Below are 25,032 nucleotides of genomic sequence, written 5' to 3'. Positions count from 1 at the left end.
ATCTCAATGAAGGTTTTTTAAAAACAGCTTTTTATAAACAGAAGTGTACTATTACGACCAATACATGCAACAATATAGCTCAATTCTCAAATAATTATTCTGAATGAAAGAAGTCAGACTAAAAAAAAAAGGATGTGATTCCATTTCTAGAAAATGCAAACTAATCTAGAGTGACAAAAAGATGAATGGTTGCTTGGGGATGTAGAAGCAGGGAGGAGCAGGAGAAAGGGATTACCAAGAGATACACAAAAAACTTTTGGGGGTGATAAATATATTCACTATCTTGATTCTGATGACTGGTTCACAGGTGTATGCATGTCAAAATTTACCAAGCTGTACACTTTAAGTGAAGTTTATTGTATATCACTTATGTCTCTATAAAGCTGTAAATGTATATGAAAAGTAATATTTCAATAATGAGAGGTTTTACAAAAAGAGTTTAGAAAAAAACTATGAAAAAAAGAATTTAGAAGAAATTATCAGAGTATTATATCACGATATGATTTAAACAAGGAATTACCAAAGAACCACTTTTCCATTGATATCCTTATTATAAAGAAAAGGTGATCTAATAGTCTCTTCCTGGTATGTTTCAGCTGCAATCTCAGAAGCATTTAACTGATCTTCACAAGAGTTGCCCCAGCTTGGCAGTGTATCCACATCCACAAACTGGGAAGGTGCACCCAAGGGATCCATGGAATGGAAACTTCAGCTTGTCTTTTCCCAAATTTCTCAGCAATTCAATATTCACTGGGGACTTTAGCTTGAGAGAAAAGAAAGAATCATTTTAATAGAGAAGCACAGATACTCCTTCACTTTATTAGAGCAAAAAACAAAACTCTACTGTGAAATGCACCAATAGGATATTGTGTGATTACAGTCACTTACATAGTCCCTTAAAAAATCAAATGTACAACAATGAATTACTACAGTTTTTTAAATACAGAAAGAAAGAGAGATTATTTAAACATAAATTATTTTCCAAGAATTAGTCATTTAAATAATCACATGTCCTACCAGTTCTACTTTCCAGAAACACAGGACTATTCACTCAACTTTCTTTGAGTGTCTGCTACTGGCAGGGTGAGGGGAGTGTTAGATGTTGCAAGAGATACAGAGACACATATTATGTACAACTTAGAGAGTTCAGTCTAACGTGGAGACTGAGAAGCAGGGAGGTTACTGAAATCAGGTAGTAAGAAATAACAAAGGTCTCAACTATGTAGAGAAGGAGGAGGAGAGGAAAGCATAGATTTGTGAGGCAACATACGAAGGAAGCCTTAACAGGATCTGATGATTTAGAGAATACAGGGTATGAGACACTGATGAGGTAGGAGGTTGGTTGTAGAGAAATGTAGAAATTAAAAAAGAAGAGTGACAGGAAGACACACAGCGTCAAGTACCACAGAGAGCTCACGGGAAATTTAACATGAGAAAAGGATATTTCATTTGCCAATAAGTCAAACAGCTGTTTCAGTAAAACGGTACACTCACTCATTCAATAAATCTTTGGAAGCATCTGTTAGGTGTCAAGCATTGTTTTAGTCACTGGGGACATAAGAATAAGATAGAGCAGTCCCTGCTAAGCAGTCCCTTAGAGAGCTCGTGCTTCCCTGAAAGGACATGAAAAACAAGCAAGCAAGAAAGCAGGTATCTAACAGAATGGCTGGAGGCAATAAGTATTATGAGGAAAAGGTGATATTTGAGCAGAGAGCTAAATAAAGTGAGAGAGCAAGCCATGTAAAGCTCTAGGGGGGTGTGCCAGACCAAGGCAATAGCAAGTACAAAGGCCAAAAGGGCAGGAGGGAAGGAACTCTGTTCCAGGAAAAGTGTGGAGGCTGGTCTGGGTTAGAGTAGAATGAGCTAGATAGTGAGTAGCAGGTGATGAAACTTGGTGAGCAAGGAGAGGTCAGATGAATCAGTCTATAAGTCATGATAAGAGGTTTAGATCTTGGCACAAATAAGGGCAAGCTATTAGAAGATCCCTATAAAGATAATGATTAATATAAATAATATTTGAAAAGATTACTCTAGCTACAGTGAAACTGAGTGGGGGCAAGAGTAAATGCAGAGACCGGGAGAAAACAAGTGGAGTAATCCAGGTGAGACGGTGATGAAGGTGGTAAGGAATGGTTAGAACTGGATGAATTTTCAAGACGGAGTCAACAGGACCTTCTAAATGCACCTGAGGGGTGAGGGAAAAGAACAAAGATTACTCTTAGATATCCTGCTTGAGCAGTCAAATAGATGGTAATGCTATTTACAGAGAAAGAGAAGACTGGAGTAGGTTGCAGGTGCAGTAATAATCAAGGTCTTTTTTTCCTTATGTTTCTGCATGTGTTAGGTTTGAAATGCCCATATATACTCAAGTATTTGTATCAGACATGCAGTTGGTTACCTGAGGCTAGAGCTCAAAGAAGAAATCAGGTTAAATTTGTAAAATTGGAGGTCTCAGCATATAGATGCTATTTAAACCTATGGGAACTGGGCAAGACCACAGAGACAGAGAATGCAAATAAAGAAAAGACCCAAGGACTCAGTCCTAAGGCAGAATTTGGAGGTTGGAAAAGAAGAAAAGTGAAAAAGAGAGAGAGAGAGAGAAAAGGATTGATAAGAATGGAAGAAAGATCTGGAAAAGTGTGGTAACATAAAAGCTAAGTGAAGAAAACAACTTTAGATGGGATGCTCAAGAAGGATCATCCAGGGTTAAATGCTACTGAAAGATGGAGGAATAGGACTAAAAATTAGTGCATTTGGTAAGTGAAAGATTGCTGGTAACACTGTACATACAGGAGAGCAGACAGATGATGAGGGAATGACAGTTGGTGTGTGAACTTCCTGAGGAGTTTTTCTGTATGATCCTAATGTTCGTTAAGAGTTAAGGAAAACAAGCATGCCCCTCTATACCTAATTTCTTGATGTTTCTTGCTCAGAGACATGGGATACTAATTGGGATGAACTACAGATCTGATACAATATTCTAATTCCTGTACCAACACTGTGTGGGAGGAAATGTGTTCCTTTATATAACAATCTCAGAAAAGTCTTGCAGATTACGAAAGTAGTGAAAGTGTTTGTCACTCAGCTGTGTGTGACTCTGCAACCCCATGGACTGTAACCTGCCATAGGGGGTCTCTGTCCATGGGGATTCCCCTGGAGAATACTGGAGTGGGTAGCCACTCCCTTCTCTAGTACATCTTCCTGACTCAGGGACTGACCCCAGGTCTCTCGCATTGCAGGGAGATTCTTTACATTTGAGCCACCAAGGAAGCCCAATTTTGTATCAGAGGATTATTCTCATTTAAGTACTGCTTTGATGTTATTTTGAAATAAAGAAACAAATTCTATCTAGAAGTTGATGTTCAGTCCTGTCCAATCAGCCTTTGAAACTAGAATGTGTGTTTTTGTATGTGTGTGTTCAGTCATGTCCAACTCTTTGCAGCCCCGTGGACTGTAGCCTGCCAGGCTCCTCTGTACATGGAATTTTCCAGGAAGGAATACTGGAGTAGGTTGCCATTTCCTACTCCAGAGGAAACTAGAGGCAACCACAAGTCCTGTTGATCTGTTCACAAGTATTCAGCCTGGAACTGGACAACTGAATAGAGTAAATGTGAAGGCTACATTCACCGTCTATGGCTGAACTGCTTTCAGTTCAACGCAAAGACACCCTGTAGAAATTCATACTTTCCCAACATTATCCAGATTTTTGGTGACTGACTCATGCTGAAACTTAACCAAAATATTAAAAAATCCATTAAAAATTTACTTTCATTTTGCAAACTTGAACATCAAATTACAGGACAAAACCACTTACTTTAAAATAACTTTTTTCTCCAATTCTAAGTAATAATCACTCATCAGTTCAGTTCAGTTGCTAAGTCGCGTCCGACTCTGTGTGACCCCATAGATGGCAGCCCACCAGGCTCCCCCGTCCCCAGGATTCTCCAGGCAAGAACACTGGAGTGGGTTGCCATTTCCTTCTCCAATGCATGAAAGGGAAAAGTGAAAGTGAAGTCGCTCAGTCATATCACTCATAGAACACTTGAAAAATACCAAAAAGGGGAGAAAAAACTTTCAAAATCTGATGTAGTTCCTACTTTTTTTCTATGATAGGTACATATAATACAATTTGAATCCAGTTTATTTAGTATTTTAAGGTAAAAATTTCCAGATGAAATTGCACTTTGAGGTAGAAGTAGGCTGGTAAAAGCTTGGGCTCTGGGGCTTCCCTGGTGGCTCAAATGGTAAATAATCTGCCTGCAATGCGGGAGACCTGGGTTTGATCCCTGGCTGGGAAGATCCCTTGGAGAAGGGAATGGCTACCCACTCCAGTATTCTTGTCTAGAGAATTTCATGGATAGAGGAGCCTGGTGGGCTACAGTCCACGGGGTCACAAAGAGTTGGACATGATTGACTAACACTTCAGACTTCTGTTATCAGGCCTGAGTTTGGGTCTAAGACCTACCACCTAATAATTTCATGATCATTGACTCTGAAGCAGAATTTTCTTATTTCTAAAAGAGTCAGAATGACAGTTCTTTTGAGGATTAAATGATTATCATCTGTAAAATTGCACAGCAGACCACCTGGCACAAAGCGAGGCACAATAAATGCTGCGTGTTATAACCTTTTCAGTCAATATGAAAATCACCTGCACCATTGTTGAGATACAGATGCTTTCACATGTAGCAAAGATCAAGACGCTGTCAAAGATTCCCTAACGAGCACCAGACAAACCAGACACAAACTGCTAAACTAAGATACACTCTTATTTGTCTGCCCTTGTAATGATTTGTTAATCCCTAAAACACCTAAATCAACCCAACATCTGTTTTCTCTGATTCTGCTCCTGTGCCACTAGGGAAAGAAAAATCACAAAGTATTCTCTCTGCTGTCAAAACAAATGCATGTTTTCTTGTGTCAGCTGGGCCCTCCATCAACACTGAGAGAAAATTGTTTGAGTCATTCTTGGATGACTATGCTACTCCACACAGCATCTGTGGTAGACAGCCTTCAAGATGTCTTTCAAGGATACCTGCTTTCTGATATGAATGCCCCTGTGTAGACCTCTTCCTTATGAATAAGGCTGGCCAATGTACCCAACTGGATATTGCAGAAACGACAGCTTGTGACTTTCAAGGATGGGTCATAAAAGATATTGTGGCTTCCGCCATGCTCATTTGGACTGCCTGTTCTGGGGAAGTACGCTCTCGTGATCTGGGGACACACTCATGCAGCTCATGAAAAGGCCCCTGTGTGGAGAAACTGAGTTCCTGCCAACCACCACCACCAACTGCCAGACACAAGAATGAATCACCTTGCATCCTCCAGCCCCAGCTGACATCTTGACCACAACCTCATGAGAAATGCTGAGCCAGAGCCACACAACTAATCAACTTTTGAATTCCTGACCCATAAAAACTGTGAGGTAATAAATGCTTATTTGCCTATTATGTCCCAGGCATTCATTCATTCAAGCACTATTAAGTGCTGAGTCTCTAGTGGAAAAGACAGCCCCACAAAAATCGCACAAACTTATAATCATAGCAATAAATACATATTGCTACAACAAAGAAGGGGAGGCTCTTTAGGCTGAAGAAGCAGAGAATGTCTCTTCCAGAAAGTGAGAGTTGAGACCAAAAGTAGCAGAAGAGTTCTAGAGACAGCAGAAAGCGGACATCTGGGAGCCCCGCAGGTACCAAAGGTACCAAAAAGGTACCAAAAAGCCTAAGACACTAAAACAAAAGAAGGCCACTATGGAAGGTATGAGCCATGAGGTACCAGATCTGTTAGAAATATGCTTTCTAATCTTTACAATAATCCCACAAAGTAGGTATTCAGTTCAGTTGCTCAGTTGTGTCCAACTCTTTGCGACCCCATGAATCACAGCACGCCAGGCCTCCTTATCCATCACCAGCTCCCAGAGTCTACCCAAACCCATGTTCATCGAGTCGGTGATGCCATCCAGCCATCTCATCCTCTGTCGTCCCCTTCTCCTCCTGCCCCCAATCCTTCCCAGCTTTAGGGTCTTTTCCAATCAGTCAACTCTTCGCATGAGGTAGCCAAAGTACTGGAGTTTCAGCTTCAACATCAGTCCTTCCAATGAACACCCAGGACTGATCTCCTTTAAGATTGACTGGTTGGATCTTCTTGCAGTCCAAGGGACTCTCAAGAGTCTTCTCCAACACCACAGTTCAAAAGAACTCTTATTTTACAATGAGGGCCTCAAGAACCAGAGATTCAATTACCAGCTCAAGGTAACAGAACTAGTAAGCAGTACCTTGAGATCCAGATCGAAGACCAGTTAACAATAAAACCCATGCCATTTCCATTACATCATATCACATTGCCTCCCTTCTTTTCCTGATGCTCTGAGAAAAGAGAAGTCATTGTTCAAATTACCTTCTCTACAAATCAAAATGTCTCTATCTTCATTCACTCTTTTCAACTTGCAAGGGATTTTCAGTGTATTTCACACTTTTAAGCTTGCCAAATCACCTTCATTTAAGCCTTTTACTGCACCTGACTAGATCTCCTCTAAGGGAAGGTAATAACATCGAGTTTCCCTTCACAACATCTGATTCTCCTTCCCCTGAGTCTCCTACTCCAATTTTTTTTTTCTAACCCCATTTCTTCAGAATACCAACAAACTCCACATTTCCCCATTTAACTTTTTAAGAGTAGTCTGTTTCACAGCTCTAAATTCTTTTCCTCCATGTACTTAACCCACTGCAGTTCTGCTTCCATCTTTGTAACAACACTAAACCTGCTTCTTCAAGGTCAACAATAATTCTCCAAATGTCAAGTTCAAGAGCTAATTAAATTTTAGCTGCACCTGCTATTTATTATTCCCTTCTTGAAACTCTATTATCTTCTTTGATAGTACACTTTGGTGGTTCTCCTATATCTCCAACCACATCTTGTCAGTATAATATAAACAAGTAGTAAGAAATATTCAGAGCTCTTACTGTAGGGCAAAGTTTAATGGCATTATATGAAAGTATCATGGTATTTAACAAAGGGTGAATTCTTTTTCAGTTCCATCTCTAAACAGAAACATATTTTTCTCATTAAAAAGAGATTTAAATCCCCCCTTCCCTCACCACACACACCTTGGCAATAAAGCAAATGGAGCAGCAAAGCCAAGCTAGTCAGGACAAACTGATCCCTGACCCTTCAGGAACAGGGGTTCTTAACATTCTTGGGATCATAGACCCCTTTGAGAAAGATAAACACCCTTTTACCAAACTGTGAGTACATGAGCTCATACAAGCACTGATCTGGAAATAAATCGGAGGGGTTTTCCAGACTCAATTAGTAATCCCACTGATAAAAGAATACAGAGTGCTCAGGTGATGGAAAGAGGAGAGAAAGGCTAAAACAATCTATAGCTGTATACAGAACTTCAGAGGGCTTCCCAGCTGGCGCAGTGGTAAAGAATCCATGTGCCAGTGCAGAAGACACAGGTTTGATCCCTGGGTCAGGAAGATCCCCTGGAGTAGGAAATGGCAACCCACTCTAGTATTCTTGCCTGGAAAATTCCATGGACAGAGGAGCCTGGTGGGCTACAGTCTATAGTGTCTCAAAGAGTCAGACATTACTGAGCACACACACACATACAGAATTTTGGAAAGCATTAAAGAAGAGGGGGACTTTCTACTGAAAATCAATTGATCATTTCTGTATTTTAAACAGGTTCATAAACAAACACAAAACCTTAGTAAAAAGGCTCCTGAAGCAAGACTTTTATGTCCCAGAATCTGAAAGTTTACCTAGAACAAACAGAAGATTCCAGAATCAGACCTACTTCCTTAGCCATACTATCTTAAGGGTTGTCTTCAGTACCTGCCTGCTGCTGCTACTAAGTCGCTTCAGTCGTGTCCGACTCTGTGCCACCCCATAGACGGCAGCCCACCAGGCTTCCCCATCCCTGGGATTCTCCAGGCAAGAACACTGGAGTGGGTTGCCATTTCCTTCTCCAATGCATGAAAGGGAAAAGTGAAAGTGAAGTCGCTCAGTCGTGTCCGACTCTTAGCGACCCCATGGACTGCGGCCCACCAGGCTCCTCCATGAGATTTTCCAGGCAAGAGTACTGGAGTGGGGTGCCATTGTACCTGCCAGGTACAGGTACCTGACAGGATAAAGAGAACTCACAATGTATCTTTTATAATTCAAATTTGTAATGAGTATAAATAGTTCTTATTACAGTGTAGCTTGTCTTTTTTCTCAAAACCTTGTCATCTTCTAGTTTAAGAAGTCCTCTAAATAGTGCTTTATAAGAATAACCGGATTGTCTAGAGAGATCAAATTTTTAATGTTCAAGACAGTGCAGAATCAGGCAGAACATCTTAGATCACTGTCTCAAAAAAAACCGATGTTTTGCCTGAATAAGGAGAAAACTATATCATTTAAAAGAGAAAAGAACTCCAAATCTGTCTTCTTGTTCTTCAAAATGCTTACATTGATTAGACAGGCATGTATAAAAGTACAGAGTTGCTGGTCTGTGCTTTTGATCTCCACTAATTACCAGCTCTATTTCACTGTTTTTACATAAATTATAAGTTTACCATTCTTTATGTCTTTGTATTTCAATATTTTAAATTTCAGGATACATTAGATACTTCTGCACAATACCCCTACCCTAACACCAAATCTATTATATTTAAGAATCATTCTATGCAAATAGAAAGAATGACTCTTTTAGACAAAAGAACAAATGGAAGCAGTCAAATTATGTCAACAATAAATACAGTATAATTCTAAGCTGTGTCAGTGACCCAGGTCAAATCTAACACCATCATTCAAGACCAGCCAAAGCACAAGCTCCAATGGTGAGTTCGTACTACCAACTTTATATTAAAAGAACTTTACTATGTTTCAATTACAATATTAATACATTGAGCAATTCTGAAACTTTGAAAACTAAGTTTATGCTCTTGAAGTGGTGTATTGGGAATTTATAAGATGCATTATCTTAGCACTCATTCATAGTTGATCTTAAAACAACTTTTATTAAAATTATTTTTTCTATTTGTGGTTGTCCTCCCCATATTTAATAACATTAATTTTTAAGACAGAACATCATGACTCATTCAAATACAAAAATGAACATGGTTTAATATTTTAACTCACAAAGGAACCTGCCAGATGGCTGATAAAGGGAGGCCCATAAATCAGGCACATTAATAGATCAAGAATACTGAACCCAAAGTATATGAGGCAAAATCGAACATTTAAGAGACATTTCCATGTCTATAGACAAATTATTTAGTATTTACAACTGTAAAATAGATTTCTTAGAATCAGATAATCCAAAGGGTATCATCGAGACTGAATCTAGACTAGTGAAGCACATTTATTTTTCATATATATAAATACACACATTTTCATGGATGTGATATAATGCACATCACCTTAAGACATATTAACCATACCTCCATCCGTCCTAGGTCGCTTCAGTCGTGTTCGCCTCATTGTGACCCCATGGACTGGAGCCCACCAGGCTTCTCTGACCATGCGGATTCTCCAGGCAAGAACACTGGAGTGGGTTGCCATTTCCTTCTCCAGGGGATCTTCACCACCCAGGGATCCAACCCACTTCTCTTAAGTCTCCTGCACTGGCAGGCGGGTTCTTTACCACTAGTGCCACCTGGGAAGCCCAGGTTCCCATATACGTTCACCTAAAGGCTCCATTCCTCATCAAACTTACTGAAATAATAGTCTATTGCTACAATTACTTCCCTCCTCATTCATCCAACCCACAGTAAGCTTTCAAACACCTACACTTTTACATCTATTTACAGCCTGATCATATCCATTCTTTACTATGGCAATTATCTTGAATACAGCAGACTAGGTGATCATGTCTTAAAAACTCAAGAGACGCCTGAAGAAAATCAGATAATAGAGGTAAAAGTCTAATTTCGAGGCTGGCTGAAGCTATCCTGTACAGTAAGTGAAGGACAGTCTTATTTTATATAGCTCTATGTTAACTCTAATTTTCCATAGCTACAAACATCAGAACTCATTCCTGTGCAGAACACTTCTAGGCAGCCCAAGAATAAATCGGACGGAACTACAAGAGAGAAAAGCTAATTCCCACTTGGTAAAAGAGCACCTAAAGCCTCAATTATCAAACAAGGAGGAGTCAGCGCTGGTCACTTCCCCCTCCTGCGGCCAGGGAGCGGAAACCGAAAGCCAGACCAATGTCACTCCAGGGACTGCGGGGATCCAGACAACTCAGCATCCTGGGCTCGGTGCCTACTCAGCCCTGATTCGAGCCGTTTTCGATTCGTGGAACGCCCAGTCCACACGGGCGACCACACAGACTCGACTCTGGGGCTACAGCCAGCAGGGCACCCGGCCGCCCAGTTTCATCTGCACCCCAGGGCGCGCGTCTCCCCGAGGGCAACAGCAGCACAGTTCCTCGTGCCCGACTCTGCCTACCCTTTATCTTCTGGTGGGTAACTTGTCCCTGACAGCGCCTCGGGCGAGAGGAACCCGAGCAACAGCAGCAAAAGAAGCACCAGGCTCTTTTTTGCTGAGAACGGACAGAACCAGCCTTCTCCCGCTCCCACAGCCGGGGCCAAGTCCCGCGCGCCTCCCGCCGCCCGCAGCGACCCCGGCCCGCTCCGCCCCGCCTTTCCTCCCGGCCTCCGTCCCGCCTCTCACAGCATTCCGGTGGTTCCATCCGGGCGGCAGGCGTGACGGGCTAAGTTCCTCGTGGACAGTGGCCGAGCTGCATCGCCGGACAGCCCTTGCCAGGCGGTAGGCAGGTAAGACGAGCCAAAGTCCCAAGAGGCTGGAATGACCAGCTGCAGGAGCCGTGAGCTGCGAAACACCGCCTTCCGCTCCCGGCTGGTGCTCACGAATCGGAGCCCGGCTTTTACGTCATTTCCCCCAGAAGGCAAAGGGAACGTTGGGCGGAAGAGGGTCCGTGAGCGGACCCGGAAGGGGTGCGTTCGGTGGGCGGGTTTAATCTGCTCCGAGCCGCGTGGAGGCCCAGGTAGGTACCGTAGGTGCGCTGCGGTCGAAGGCCTCTGCTCGGCTCCTTGGATTTGTCTGGTCCCGGCAGAGGCCTTCGTGGTCCTAGCAGCAGACGAAGCAGGGGGATTTGGGGCCGGTCTTGAGGGTGGAGGAGCACCTGAATTTCTATGAGTGCCCCACCGCCGTCCTGGGAGGGCGCGGACGAACGCCCGAGGTTCATCGGTGAGATGTGGAGCGAGTTGACCGGCACCTGCAGGGCTCGCTTAAAGATGCTCTGGCAGCGTGGTGGGTGTCCGGAACCCCACCTCAGTCTCTCCTGTCTAAAGACTTGGTTTTTAGACGTCTGACAGGTCTGTTACCGCGGTCCAGCCTTGCAGCGCATCATAGAAGCATGTTTTAGGGTACTATGGGTTAGGAAGCAGGGAGAAAGGAGCATAGAGAAAGGTTAAGTTGTGAACTTCCCCCCAAAAGAGTAGAAATATATGCGTGTGAGACACAAGTGACCAGTACTAAGTTGTATGAAAGATCGTGGAAGTATTCATACAATACAAAGACTTTAGCCTCGAAGGAAGTGGGTCTCAGAGGAAAACACACTTAGGTAGACGGGAGAATGCACGTTATTCTAAGTACAGTGTGAAGGAAGGCAGGGTAACAGGACAAGGAGGGACACCAACTAGCCTGACAGACAAGGTTATGCGAGATGTAAAGAGGAATAGGTAGGATGAATTCTTGGGAACTGTGGTTTGGCCCTTAAAGGGCTTCGGGGTAGAACCACATGTTTGGAAAGATTAGTCAGGTAGTATTAATGACTTTTAAAAAGGAAAGAATGAAAAGCATGGAGGTGGGAGTGCTACATAGAAAATTCGTGCAGGAACCCAGTGATAAAGAGCTGAAACAGAAAGACGTGGAAAGAGGGAAAGGATCCTACTTCAGAGAAACAAGTTTCTGAAGAGAGAGGACAGGGGCAAAGAGAAGTAGTTTAGTGGTTAAAAGAAGAAATTTGTTGGAATTTAGATTCTAACCTGGCTTTGGCATTTAAAACCAACTGAATGACGTTGGGCTAGCTACTTCGCATCTCTCTGGCTAAATTCCTTGTCAGTAAAATGGGGTGAGAATAGTACTGTGCAAGGTAATTGTGAAGGACTTTTAAAAGTGCTTTACATGTATTAGGGCTTCGCTGATAGCCTTTACTCAGTTGGTAAAGAATCTGCCTGCAATGCATGAGACCCTGGTTTGATTCCTAGGTTGGGAAAATCCCCTGGAGAAGGGATAGGCTACCCACTCTGGTTTTCTCCGGCTTTTCTTGTGGCTCAGCTGGTAAAGAATCTGCCTGCAATGAGGGAGACCTGGGTTCGATCCCTGGTTTGGGAAGATCCCCTGGAGACGGGAAAGTCAACCCACTCCAGTATTCTGGCGGAGAATTCCATGGACTGTATCATCCATGGGGGTCACAAAAAGTCGGACACAACTAAGTGACTTTCACTTTACATATATTAACCCACTTAAATAACTCAACTACTATATGTAATTATCTGTACGTTTACTCAGTTATATACATTTTATGTATTAGTTACCAGATAGTAAGCACTCTTAAAGTATTGGTTGCTTAAATAATATTATTAATGAGCCACAGGTTGCCACAGGTTACTACAAAGTTTTGCACCTGAATGGCTTGGAGAGTTGAGTGTCGCAGAGTCAGAAAAGAAATGAATAGGGTTCAGGAAGTAAGTTAGGTTCGTTTTTATACATACTAAATGTGACACTGGAAGGTATTTGGATGGAGATGTCTGATAAGTTCTCAGAGCTCTGTAGTTAATATTTGTCTGTGGGCAGGACTGGAAATGGACATGCTGGAGTCTCTGGGCCTAGGCATGCTATATGAAGTCTCCAGGGAAAATACTGTGGTGGCTGGCCAGAGACTACCAAGAAACAATTAGTTAAGGGGCTGGGGCCAGGAGAATAAGACGAATTGGGAAAGAATTGATCAAATGGCCTAGGTTAAGAGCATTATTGCCATGTTAATATTATCTTTCCTTCATTTTTAACTGCCTTTATGTTGGTTCCTGGAAGAAAAATGAAGCCAGTGGGTGGTCATTAAAATATCATTGAAGAGGAATATTAGCAAAAACATTGAATATTTCCCTGTTAAAGTAGACTAAAACAAGAGGTTGTACTCTGAAAGAGACACCCTGTAGCATTAAACCAAACTGAACCACCACCACCAACAAAAAAACAGCTCCGAAAAACTGTTTAGTATTGTGGGTTTTAGTTGCACAGGTGTTTCAGGGACTACTTTTCACATTTCCAAACAGTAGACAAGCTTGTTATCTCCTTCCCCTGTTGTCTGTTTCCTCCATAATCAAGTGTTTCCAGTGAATTTGATTTAGTGCAGTTGTTACCAAACCAAACTTGGATCGCTCACCTGTGAGCACTCAAGCTAATCTCCTGACATGGGGTTGTGGTGAGGGAGAGTGCAACATTTATATTGCGAGCCCAAACAAGGAGAATGTGTGGTGGGGTGTGGGGGGGGGGTGCGGGGAGGTGATCTGTGTGTGCGTGCGTGTGCACGCACGCACACACACACACACACACACCATTGGCTTTCAGGGAAAGGTTTTTAAAGACAAAATAAGGGAGAGGAGGTGGGATGTGTAATCAGCTGGTGGACATGGTAATTGGGAGTCAACACCATCAACCTGGTCCAGCCAGTTTGGGGTGTAAGTGCTGGTGGTCAGCATGCAGTTAACTTCTTCCTCCTGGTGGGGATATCAATATCTGAAAAATAGCTCAAGGATATGACTCAGTATCATCTGTATAGCCCTTGAGAGGAAACTAAAGGCCCGTGATTTTGTTTAATGGCTAAATTATTAATACTTTTAATTTCTTTGTTTTTGCATTTTCTCACTTTTGATTAAATTTGCTCTTTGGAACTCAGGGAACTTTAGGAGACTAAAGTTTTTCTATAAACAGTAGGCGGATGGAGGGGAGTGTTGTCTGACTTGACAATTTCAGTCTTCTCTGGTGGCTCAGTCCATAAAGAATCCGCATGCATTGCGGGAGACCTGGGTTTGATCGTTGGGTTGGGAAGATCCCCTGAAGGAGGGCATGGCAATCCACTTCAGTATTCTTGCCTGGAGAATCCCCATGGACAGAGAAGCCTGCGGGCTACAGTCCGTGGGGTTGCAAAGAGTCGGACGTGACTGAGCAGCTAGCATGTGGCACACACATAGTGTCCTACTCAGTCACACAGGAACGATGAAATCTGTCAAAAATAGTGTGCAATTTGTATTATTTTTTTTGTTCCAAGGGAAGGTGGCTGCCCTGATTTGAAATCAAGGATCAACCTACACATGTTATATAGTACTTCTGAAAATGAGGAACTGCAGCAGCGTCACCTGGGAACTTGTCAGACTTGAAAAATCTTGGGCTCCACCCCAGACCTACTGAATCAGAAATAGACACTAGGGAGGTGAGGGAGGTGGTTCCTACTATCTGTTTTCATAACCGCTTGGGTGATTTAGATACATTCTGGAGTTTGAGAGCTGCTGCGCTCAAAGATAAGTGACACGAGATGAGGCATTTTTGTTTTGCTCAAGACCATATTGCTAGCATCTAGATCAGTGCCTGTCTAATTACTAGTAGGTTCACAATAAATGCTCATTAATAAATATTTTCAGTCTGAGACTGTCAATCTCAGTTTAAAATCTTTGGTAGTTGAACTGGGGGTCAGAAGCAAATTGTTCAGGTGCATTGAAGCCTAAATAGCTGTCAGATATTTGTGAGGTGGGCATGCAGTGTGACCAGTTTGAAACTTGAGGAATGAGGGATGACATGTTGAGTCACCCCGTGAATAAAAAATGAAGCTGTTCAGGTATTTTATGTCAGTGGTATATTCAGAGTAAATGAAGGTTTAGCAGCAGGTCAAAGGCTTTGAAGCACATGATGAATAGCTGGTGTTCACCAACTCAGCAGAACCGAGGTGCCTGAAGTACTGAGTCGTCTTTGTAGGTGCAGCTGCCTCACTTGCGGCATCAGATGGTAAAACATGGGACTCACCAAGCAGTACCTGCGCTATGTTGCCAGTGCAGTCTTTGGCCTTATTGGCAGCCAAAAAGGTAACATTGTCTTCGTGACACTTCGTGGTGAAAAAGGACGCTATGTGGCAGTACCAGCCTGTGAACATGTTTTCATCTGGGACTTACGGAAAGGAGAGAAGGTAAGCCAGCAGTCATCCAGGTTCATACTATTTATGGGTATTTGAGGGTGGAGGCAGAAGTGGGAGAGGTCTGTCTTATTCACAGATTTTTTTCTTTACTGTGTGTGCCTCTAGAAACTGTTTTTTTAAATCTTTGGATCTGGATAGCCAAGTATTGTATTGTGAAATAGAACACAATAGAAAAGATTCTTTTGTGTTTTCACACAGTGGAAAAGATTCTATTGTGTTCTTCTACACTAAACTCTGAAAAGCATAACCAAATAGGAGCTTATCTTTTAGGTATTTCTTTGTAGTGATGTTTACAGGTAATTATTTGTAATCATTATTCCCAGCATTGTTTTCCATTTTTATTCATTGTTTTTCCTCTGCCAGTTCTCCATTTTTCAACTTCTACTTGCCCTCAGAACTAATTGTAGAGTTGTTATAGTTGTTTTAGTCGCTAAGTCGTGTCTGACTCTTTTGCAACTCCATAGACTGTAGCTTGCCAGGTTCATCTGTCAATGGGATTTTCCAGGGAAGAATACTGGAATGGGTTGCCACTTTCTTCTCTAGGGGATCGTCCCAACCCAGGGATTGAACTTGTATCTCCTTCATTGCAGGCGGATTCTTTACCCCTGAGCCATCAGGGAAGCTCAGTTACATAATATTAGGCATTTAAAAGGAATATGTTGACTGAATCTTATGCAGATGAGGCCAAAGGGTTGTTAAACTAGCCTTTGATATTTTGTATAACTCTGAATTCCTAAGCCTACCACTTCTGCCAAACCAAATACAGGCATTTTAATCTTGTCCACTCTCTTTGTGACTCCCAAGAGGTTAATACTTTGATACTTATTGTCCCTCAAAGCCCCTTGGGGATAAACCACTGTAGCACTCTAGTGCCAAGCACATTGGTTTCTGAGATGGGGCTCATTTAAAGCAAGGATGTGTTCATAAGCCTTTATGGAAAGTCATTTGGTGTTGACACAGAACAAGGACTTAGGAATTTATTCCTTTGCCTGGGAAATTTTGGCATGTATAAGGAAAGTTATGACCAACCTAGATAGCATATTCAAAAGCAGAGACATTACTTTGCCAACAAAGGTTCGTCTAGTCAAGGCTATGGTTTTTCCTGTGGTCATGTATGGATGTGAGAGTTGGACTGTGAAGAAGGCTGAGCGCCGAAGAATTGATGCTTTTGAACTGTGGTGTTGGAGAAGACTCTTGAGAGTCCCTTGGACTATAAGGAGATCCAACCAGTCCATTCTGAAGAAGATCAGCCCTGGGATTTCTTTGGAAGGAATGATGCTAAAGCTGAAACTCCAGTACTTTGGCCACCTCATGCAAAGAGTTGACTCACTGGAAAAGACTCTGATGCTGGGAGGGATTGGGGGCAGGAGGAGAAGGGGACGCCAGAGGATGAGATGGCTGGATGGCATCACTGACTTGATGGACGGGAGTCTAAGTGAACTCCGGGAGTTGGTGATAGACAGGGAGGCCTGGCGTGCTGCGATTCATGGGGTTGCAAAGAATCGGACACGACTGAGCGACTGATCTGATCTGCTCTGATCTGATACTAATGTAGAGCTTTGGAGAAATAGTGTAGTATAGCTTTACCTTTTCTTGAATGTTTCATTACCCAGTGCAAATAGTAGTTTCTATATTAAAGAACTTGAGACAGAATGCAGAGTTCCATTATTATTCAGAAGAGCAATTTGGAATTATTGATGCTTTTAATTTTACTGTGCCTGACAGTCCCACACTTTTTCCTTGATGACATGCTTAACTCCTCTACGTTATTTTCAATTTTTATTATTTCAGATCCTCATCCTTCAGGGGCTTAAACATGAAGTCACTTGCTTGTGCCCCTCCCCAGATGGGCTGCACTTAGCTGTTGGTTATGAGGATGGATCTATCCGAATCTTCAGTCTCCTGAGTGGAGAAGGAAATGTGACCTTCAATGGACATAAAGCAGCCATCACATCCTTGAAGTATGATCAGCTAGGAGGCAGGCTGGCTTCTGGATCCAAGGTGAGACCTTGAATTAGGTGTCCTGACTTTGATCTGGCAAAGGAGCATAAGACTGAACAAGCTGAAGCAGGTTGTTCACAAAAATTGTTGGCTGAAACAGTGGGCACTCTGTGTACAAAATAGTATCAGTGGTAGTATAGAGTGAGAAGGATGGATTTGAATTGGGTGGTCCGTTTTGTTTCCTGTCAGATTCTCTGAGTAAAGCCTGTAAAATATGGGAACAGGATGAGGCTGTCCATGATAATTACCATGTGACATCGTTGTACATTTGCCTACCCAAAACAGTACACAAGTGGGTGGATGAAGCACTGGAAAGGCAGAGGCAAAATGATGCTTCTTGGCCATTCATTTTGGTAAAATATCTCACTTTCCTATACCTCAGTCATCAGTTAGAAAATAGAATGTAAATGATTCCATTTACAATTGTGTGTTAAATAATGGACTCAAAAATATTGTGAAACTTTACTGAAGAATGTAACAAAGACTTGAATGAGTAGAGACACAAGCCATGTTCTTGAATGGCAAGACGAAGTGTTGAGATGATACTCCTATGTTCTAATTGGTTTATATAGATAAAACGGATTAAATGTACCAAAGATTTTTTTTTTTGAACATGACCAAATGATTTAAAAGCACGTGTAAAAACAAATGAATATAAACAGAGTTTTGGGAAAAATTAATAAAAGGGTTTCCGACTCTTTTTCAGGGCTGGATTTTTTTAAAGAGGTTTCAGGTATTAGAATGCATTATGAAGTCACAATTTATAATATGTTATATCAAGCTGGCATTAATACAAAATAGTCAGATTATTGCAACCAAATGTGAATACAAGAAACATATCCACTTGATATACCTAGTTAGTGTGTGTGTGTGTATATATATATATGTATATATATTTCCTAATTACTTTAAAGGTGACATTTTTGAGTAGAACAATGATGGATTACTTCTGAAGTAGTACTTAAACAATTGGCTCACCATGTGGGCGTGAATTTTAAGTTAAAACTTTACCTCATGCCATGTACCAAAAAAATTCTCAAAGACTTAAATCATGGTGTTTTAAGTAAACTAGAAGATACATAAATAAATATCTGATATCAAGGTGATAAAATATCTGATATCAATCTGATAAAGACTTCAAGCCTATGGGTAAGGAAATAAATTAGAAAGGAAATTTTGAATGCTTAATATTTGAATATTTACAATGTGTTTTAAAACATTAAAACAATATAAGAAAGTTGTTAAGAGTAAATCCTAAGAGTTTTCATCACATCAAGAAATTTTTTCTCTTTTTAATGGATCTAAATGAGAAGATGGGTGTTAGCTGAACCTATTATGTTAATAATTTCATAATGTATGTAAACTAAACCATCATGCTGTATGCCTTAAACTTATACAGTCATATATGTCAATCATTTTTAAGTAAAACTGGAAAAAATAAAGGACAATGAAAAAGGGAAAGTATTTAATAGTTCTAGAATAAAAGGCAAATATTAATATCATGTCTTAATAACAACAAATAAATAAGACCCAAAGGAAGATGAAAGACATGACTTGACAGTTCGCAGGAGGTACAGAAAGGCCAGTAATCACCATAGAGGATGTGCAGAATTTCTCATTGGTATTCAGAAATGCAAATCAGATACTGAGGTAGCCTTTCAACTTGTGAAATTGGCAGTGGTTTTTGAGCAACTGATAATACCCAGTGCTGAAGGGATGAGAAAACTGGTCTTGTCACACACAGCTCCTGTGGACCTTTAGACTGGTGCAACCTTTCTGGAGATCACCCTGAATTTCAGATTAAATTCCATTAAAATTATTATTCTATTTAAAGGTATTAAAATAGAAAAAATACCTTTTAACCCAAGAATGTCCCTTTTTAGTCTTTATTCTGATCAGAGATATATAAAAGATTGATGTACAAGAATGGTCGTTTCCACATATTTATAATAGAAATTGGTAACTACCTAAATGGCTGAAATAGAAAAAAATTTAAAATAATGATATATCCTTAAGGTTGGTTACCACATGACTGTTAAAAATGAGAAGAGTCTGTAATGACGTGGAAATAGAGAAATATATTAAAGGAGAAAAAGAAGGTTCTAAAATGATAGTAATAGCATGATCTCAGTTAACAGCATGTATGTACACATAAAGACTGGAGCAGTGTACACAAAATATCTATGTTGATCACGTCTGGGTGGTGAAATCAGCTGGTGTTTGTTTCTTCTCTATTGTTCTGTGTGCTTTCCAAGTTTTCTATAAGAACTACATATCAACTTTCTAATAAGAATATTACACCCTGTTTTTTGTCAAGTTAGGCCTTATGTGATAAAGTTCTTCTATATGATTTGATTCCTTTAGGACACGGATATTATCGTATGGGATGTGATCAATGAAAGTGGCCTCTACCGTCTAAAGGGACACAAGGACGCCATCACACAAGCATTGTTTCTACGAGAAAAGAACCTGCTGGTTACGAGGTAAAGTAGTGGAAACAGTTTCGTGTCCAGTTCTTTTTCTAGGTGAATTGACAGTGAGGCTTTCACAGAAGGAATTGGCTTGATTCCTTACTCGTTTCTTCCCGCTACACTCAAGCTTATTTGCTAGTTGCCTCTTCTCTCTGCTTTCCTCTGCCCCTGCCTCCCCTCCCCAACAGTATCATGGGTGCTATGCAGAGTTCTTTATAGCATTCTTTAATTCCCTTTTCTGATTTGTCATTATTTCCCCCTGATAACTCTTTGACAGATGCATGAACTGTCTACTTTCTGGATCCCTAGAAAGTCAGGAAAACCGAATATGGAACAGCGGGCAGATGTGACTACTAAATGTTTGTTTTAGCCTGCCTCTTTAAAAGAGACTTATTTACTCCATCCTTAGGGCTCCTGAACATCTAATAGGTTGGACCATTTGTATGGGTTAAAAGTGATATGTCAGATACCAGCAATTTCATATCGTTCAGCCTAAATGTAATAGTTACCATTCCTAAGGAATGGCTACCCAGGAAAGTTTGAAATCCAAAATGTTGCCAGGCAGTACTTAGAAGGACCACAGTAATTAGTAAGAACCACAGAAGAACCAGAAGCGGTGTAGAAGAGCAGCACAAAATGCTGTCCAAATGGTGGATTTGTCCCTGTGGGGTAGGATACAGGGGTGGTAGTGTGTCTTGTTCAGATAACACGAGGCAGTGACTCTACAGTTCCTAGAATATACATACACCTGAGAGCTTAGGGGATGTAAGGAAAAGGAAATGACACCGGGAGGTAGGATTGTATAGGAAAGGTTTTGTAAATTGGGTTTTAGGATATTTCCAGTTTTAATCCTGGTACCAGCATTATGGTAGATTTCTACTGGTGAAGAAACAGAGAACAGGCATTTGAGGCAGGAAGAGTAGAGCCTGTTGGCAGGGAGATTAAGAGCCAGTGAATGGGAGGTTTGGGGAATGGTGCCAAAGAGCTTGGTTTTTATTTCATAGAGAATCTTGAGTTGGTGCAAAGTTAGGAAATTGAGATTATCTGCCAGTGGTGTATTGGATGTGATGAGGTAACAGATTTGAATAGACAGAGACCACATAAGTTATTAAAATATAAAATAATTCAGGCAATAGGACTTAGATTCAGGTTTGTGTACAGAAATGGATTGGAAGGAATCAAGGCTTAGAGACTTCCCAGAGGAGGCATTTTCAGGACCTGGAGACTAGCTGAACATTGGAAGACAAGGGAGCAAGAGAGGCTATGCTCTTTCTAGTTAGACAGATGAAGGAATGTTGATGCTGTGGCTGTGGAAATGGTGTGTAACAGCCCAAGTTTTATGTTCTGTAGCACTCTGAATTCAAGGTTATTTTTGGAACATTTTATTTTCTACCTGAGAATAGCCATATAGAGAATTAGGATTCTTTTTTTCTTTGCCCCCAGCAAAAATGGATTTATTTAGGATCAGCAGAGAATTGCCATTTCATTTCCACTCAGCAAGGGAAAAAGAGCTTTCTCCTTTTATAGAGGGGAAAGGAGGTTGGGTGGCTATAATCAGCGAAGAGTCCATGGCTTTTCATTGACTCAGTTCTTGCCAGGAAAAAAGAGGAGTGTTTTGAGACTTAGGATTCTTTTTTCAAAAGAAAGGTAAATATTAACATTAGACATCATTGCTGTGTATTATGTCTTTTTAAGGCAACAAATGAGTCCTTGATCTTCATGTTCATTTGATTCTTCCTAATAAGATTTTTTTTCCTATTTCTTCTTTTAGTGGGAAAGATACCATGGTGAAATGGTGGGACCTTGATACCCAGCACTGTTTTAAAACAATGGTTGGCCACCGAACTGAGGTACGTGTAGGATTATGGGGCCAGGGCAAGAATGGCAAGGCAGAAAGGAAGAGAGCATTTCTTTACTGCTAACAATAATTGGTATATCCTGTCTTGAGAGAAGTTGGGATGGTGGACAAAGTGCCAACCATCAGAGCAGATAGAGCTGCTCTGCTGCTGCTACTGCTGCTCTGGCATTTAGTAAATATTGGTCTTACATTAGTTTTTAACCCATGAATATGGGTTTCATCAGTTTAAATTATAAGCGTCCACCTTTATGATTGTAGGGAAGTATAGTGATACTGCATGTATAGTGCCTGGCCTGGTGACATGTAAACAGCAAATTATAGCCATTATAATAGTTCCCTGAACATAGATGTGTTCCATAGAGATCAGGGAATATTTTACATCTTTGCATCCTCTGTGCTTTGTTCATATTAGGCAGAGGCGAAGGTGAATTAGGGGTAAAAACTTCCAGTTGTGGGATGTAATGCATATACAGGGTACATAGTAATATTACAACAATTTTGTGTGTCAATGGAATGGTAACTTGTCTTACTGTGGTGATCATTTCAGAATATATAAAAATTGAATCACTGTGTTGTATGCCTTTAGCTAATAATGTATGTTAATTATAAGTCAGTTATATAGATGTATATGTGTATATGTATGTGCATGTGTATATACACCCTAGAATGTATGAGGAATATACACATCCTAGAATTAATGAGGAAAAGCAAATTAGAATTTTATGTTGATTTGCAACAATACTGTTATTTTCAGTGTTTATTCATGCATGTTTGAGTCTAAAAATGATACTCTGATAGATATTAATGAGCACCTTTTATTTGTAAGCACTGCTAAAAGCAAAGAAGTGCCAGACTTAAAATTATCACTTGAGTGGCTTCTAATTAGGATTTATTCTGAACAGCCATTATCTAAATTTAAGGATAGGAAATTACAGAGAAACTGCTAGTTACCACATAAACAATTCTACCCTAGATCATTTTCTTTCTAAAAGTGGGCTTTCTTTTAGTGTCTTTTGAAAAGGTTGCCCTTAATATTAGACTTTACAGTGCCAAAGTGATTTGACTACAGCATACTTAGATTTTTGGGATGTCATGTCCTACATCCTGGATTCCCTTAAATCATATTATTTGAATCTGTTTATGCTCTGTAGGTGTGGGGGTTGGTTCTGGTGTCTGAAGAAAAGCGACTCATCACTGGGGCTTCTGACAGTGAACTGAGGGCTTGGGACATATCTTATCTACAAGAGGTAATTGCTGATTTTCTGATCACGGGCAGGGTCATGGTTCAGCAGTTTCATAGTTTTGTTGAATTTAGAATCAGAAGTAATTACTGAGTACTTACACATTGTGTTGGAATTTTCTCTTACTGATAACCTGTGACTTCCACACAATTTTTTTTCCTTCATTCTGTGTTTTATTTCTATTCTCATTTGCACTTGGAAGAAGGATAGCTTTAGGGTTACAGCTCTTGGTAATGTTAATGTTTTAGTTTATAGGGCTCTTAGCTTGATTGATATTCCTTGATCTTTGGGTGTCCATGGATGGACTTCAGGATATCTGTGACCCTCTTCTCTCAAACAAATATCTTTGTAGAATTTCTGTATGTTTATATAAATATGTATATTTTGAGAAGATCTATAACTTTTTATCAGATCCTCAAAGATTTTGTGTGGATAAAAGGTCGTGTACCTTTTATCCAGGGTTTAATTGGGGTGAGATATGTGGTGGTGTATCCAGTAGCCATTCTGATGGGTTCTACATTAGTAGGCTAGAGTTGATCTTTTCTTTATATAAGAAGAAAATGTAACCTCTCATATAGTGTGTTTGCAATTTGTAATGCCAATTTGAATCCTTCCTTCTAGAATATGGTGGATCTTTCACCTAAGATTTTAAAATTAATGAGGTCATCATTTTTTCACTTTGTTATGGAACAATGGTCCGTATACTATGGGAAGTTATTAAAACTAGTATGATGAATAATGCTTTGTTTGTGTTTGATGTAGTCTGTTTTTAATATGTTCTGGTAAGTGTGCTGCCATTGAAGAGATCAGAGAGGTCACTAAATGGAAGTTATCAGTAGCCATGAAGACAGGTTTCTAAGTCATTAAGGGTAAGAGTCACCTCCTAGAACTAATTATTTCACTTTTTATTTTCCCTTTTTTATAAAAACAGATTGAAGACCCAGAAGAACCAGAACCCAAGAAAATCAAAGAATCTTCTCCTGGTATACAGGACTCACATGAAGCAGAGGATGGTACCCTTGAGATGGATGAAACTCCTGAGGATGTAATTCATTTTTGTTTCTTATGTTCAGTTGAGTTGAGTGCTGGGAAGGTATTCATTTTAGGAATGATCTTTGTTGCCTGCATTTGAAATCCTGTCTTTTCCGGGGTTAACAGAAGTAACTGTTAAGCTTCACCTTTTCTCTTGCTTCTTCTGCAGCGCATCCTTACATGCAGAAAAGCTGGATCCATAATGCGGGAAGGAAGGGACCGAGTTGTGAACCTTGCAGTCGACAAGACAGGCAGGATTCTTGCTTGCCATGTGAGTATCAGGCTCAGGAGAAAATAACAAGGACTCCGCTGTTCCTTTCAGAGACTCATTTAGTATTTGGTGTGGACGTGACTTTTTCTTTGGTCCTTTTAAGATTTCATTATGTGGTACCTTGTGGATCTATACTCCCTAGCTTCTGTTAGCATAATAGTAATTACTATTATCACTGTTGTTATTAGCAAACACTGATTAAATCCCTGCTTTTCTAAACAATTTAAAAGCATTAACTTCTTATTTAGTCTTCAGAGGAACACTGTAGAAAGTGGTATATTTCCGCTTTACAGATGAGACGACAATTACAGAGAGATTAAATTGTCCATGGTAATACCAATAGGGAAGAAAAAGAAATGTTCTTACAGAGAAAAAGCTGAATTAACAAGTTGCCTCTCCTGGACTCACATCAGCCTTTTCCTTTTCTAGGGAACCGATTCTGTGCTAGAAGTGTTTTGTATTCTTTCCAAAGAGGAAATTCAGAAGAAAATGGACAAGAAGATGAAGAAAGCTAAAAAGAAAGCAAAGTGTGTTTTCTTAATATTTACTACTAATAAAGTACCCTGGGTGGGCCACATTGTACTGATAGAAAAATTGTGGCTTCCTTAAAGGAATATTTACTCTGTTTCCAGTTACTATTAAATGCTAGGGAAGGTTTTAAGGTGTGCTGGTAGTCCAAGTTGTAATTTCTATGTATAGTTTTATAACTTACCATATTCGTAGATCTTGCATTGAGAACCACACAGAACTAGAAAGACAGCACAGATATTTAAACATAGCTTCTGAATGATTTGGCTTCCCTGATAGCTCAGTTGGTAAAGAGTCTGCCTGCAATTCAGGAGACCCTGGTTTGATTCCTGGGTCAGGAAGATCTGCTGGAGAAGGGATAGACTACCCACTCCAGTATTCTTGGGCTTCCCTTGTGGCTCAGCTAGTAAAGAATCTGC

At 40.6% G+C, this 25,032-nt stretch overlaps 2 protein-coding genes across 7 annotated transcripts in view; one reads left to right on the top strand and one right to left on the bottom strand.

Moving 5' to 3' along the window:
- The window catches only part of GDAP2 (ganglioside induced differentiation associated protein 2), a 64,582-nt gene extending 53,771 nt beyond the window's left edge, over positions 1-10,811 (bottom strand). For 3 of the 4 annotated variants that reach the window (XM_019956726.2, XM_070785831.1, XM_070785833.1), the window contains exons 1-2: positions 10,672-10,811; positions 521-763 (exon numbers count right to left, since the gene is read on the bottom strand). In XM_019956726.2, the coding sequence (XP_019812285.1) occupies positions 521-696 (176 nt within the window). In that variant the 5' untranslated portion in view covers positions 697-763; positions 10,672-10,811. Of the gene's footprint in view, positions 1-520; positions 764-9,434; positions 10,193-10,671 lie in introns of those variants that run through there. The other variant, XM_070785830.1, reaches the window with a different exon arrangement.
- WDR3 (WD repeat domain 3) overlaps positions 10,639-25,032 on the top strand; it is a 38,863-nt gene continuing 24,469 nt past the window's right edge. The window contains exons 1-9 of one of the 3 annotated variants that reach the window (XM_019956724.2): positions 10,639-10,775; positions 14,995-15,202; positions 17,003-17,212; positions 19,577-19,695; positions 21,455-21,533; positions 22,693-22,788; positions 23,714-23,827; positions 23,984-24,085; positions 24,515-24,612. In XM_019956724.2, coding sequence (XP_019812283.1) covers positions 15,032-15,202; positions 17,003-17,212; positions 19,577-19,695; positions 21,455-21,533; positions 22,693-22,788; positions 23,714-23,827; positions 23,984-24,085; positions 24,515-24,612 — 989 coding nt within the window. In that variant the 5' untranslated portion in view covers positions 10,639-10,775; positions 14,995-15,031. Of the gene's footprint in view, positions 10,776-10,885; positions 11,006-14,312; positions 14,456-14,994; positions 15,203-17,002; positions 17,213-19,576; positions 19,696-21,454; positions 21,534-22,692; positions 22,789-23,713; positions 23,828-23,983; positions 24,086-24,514; positions 24,613-25,032 lie in introns of those variants that run through there. The other 2 variants (XM_019956723.2, XM_070785829.1) reach the window with 2 other exon arrangements.

Source organism: Bos indicus, chromosome 3 (assembly GCF_029378745.1).
Source record: "Bos indicus isolate NIAB-ARS_2022 breed Sahiwal x Tharparkar chromosome 3, NIAB-ARS_B.indTharparkar_mat_pri_1.0, whole genome shotgun sequence".
Taxonomy (NCBI): Eukaryota; Metazoa; Chordata; class Mammalia; order Artiodactyla; family Bovidae; genus Bos; species Bos indicus.
This window is presented reverse-complemented; position numbering and strand designations above follow the sequence as displayed.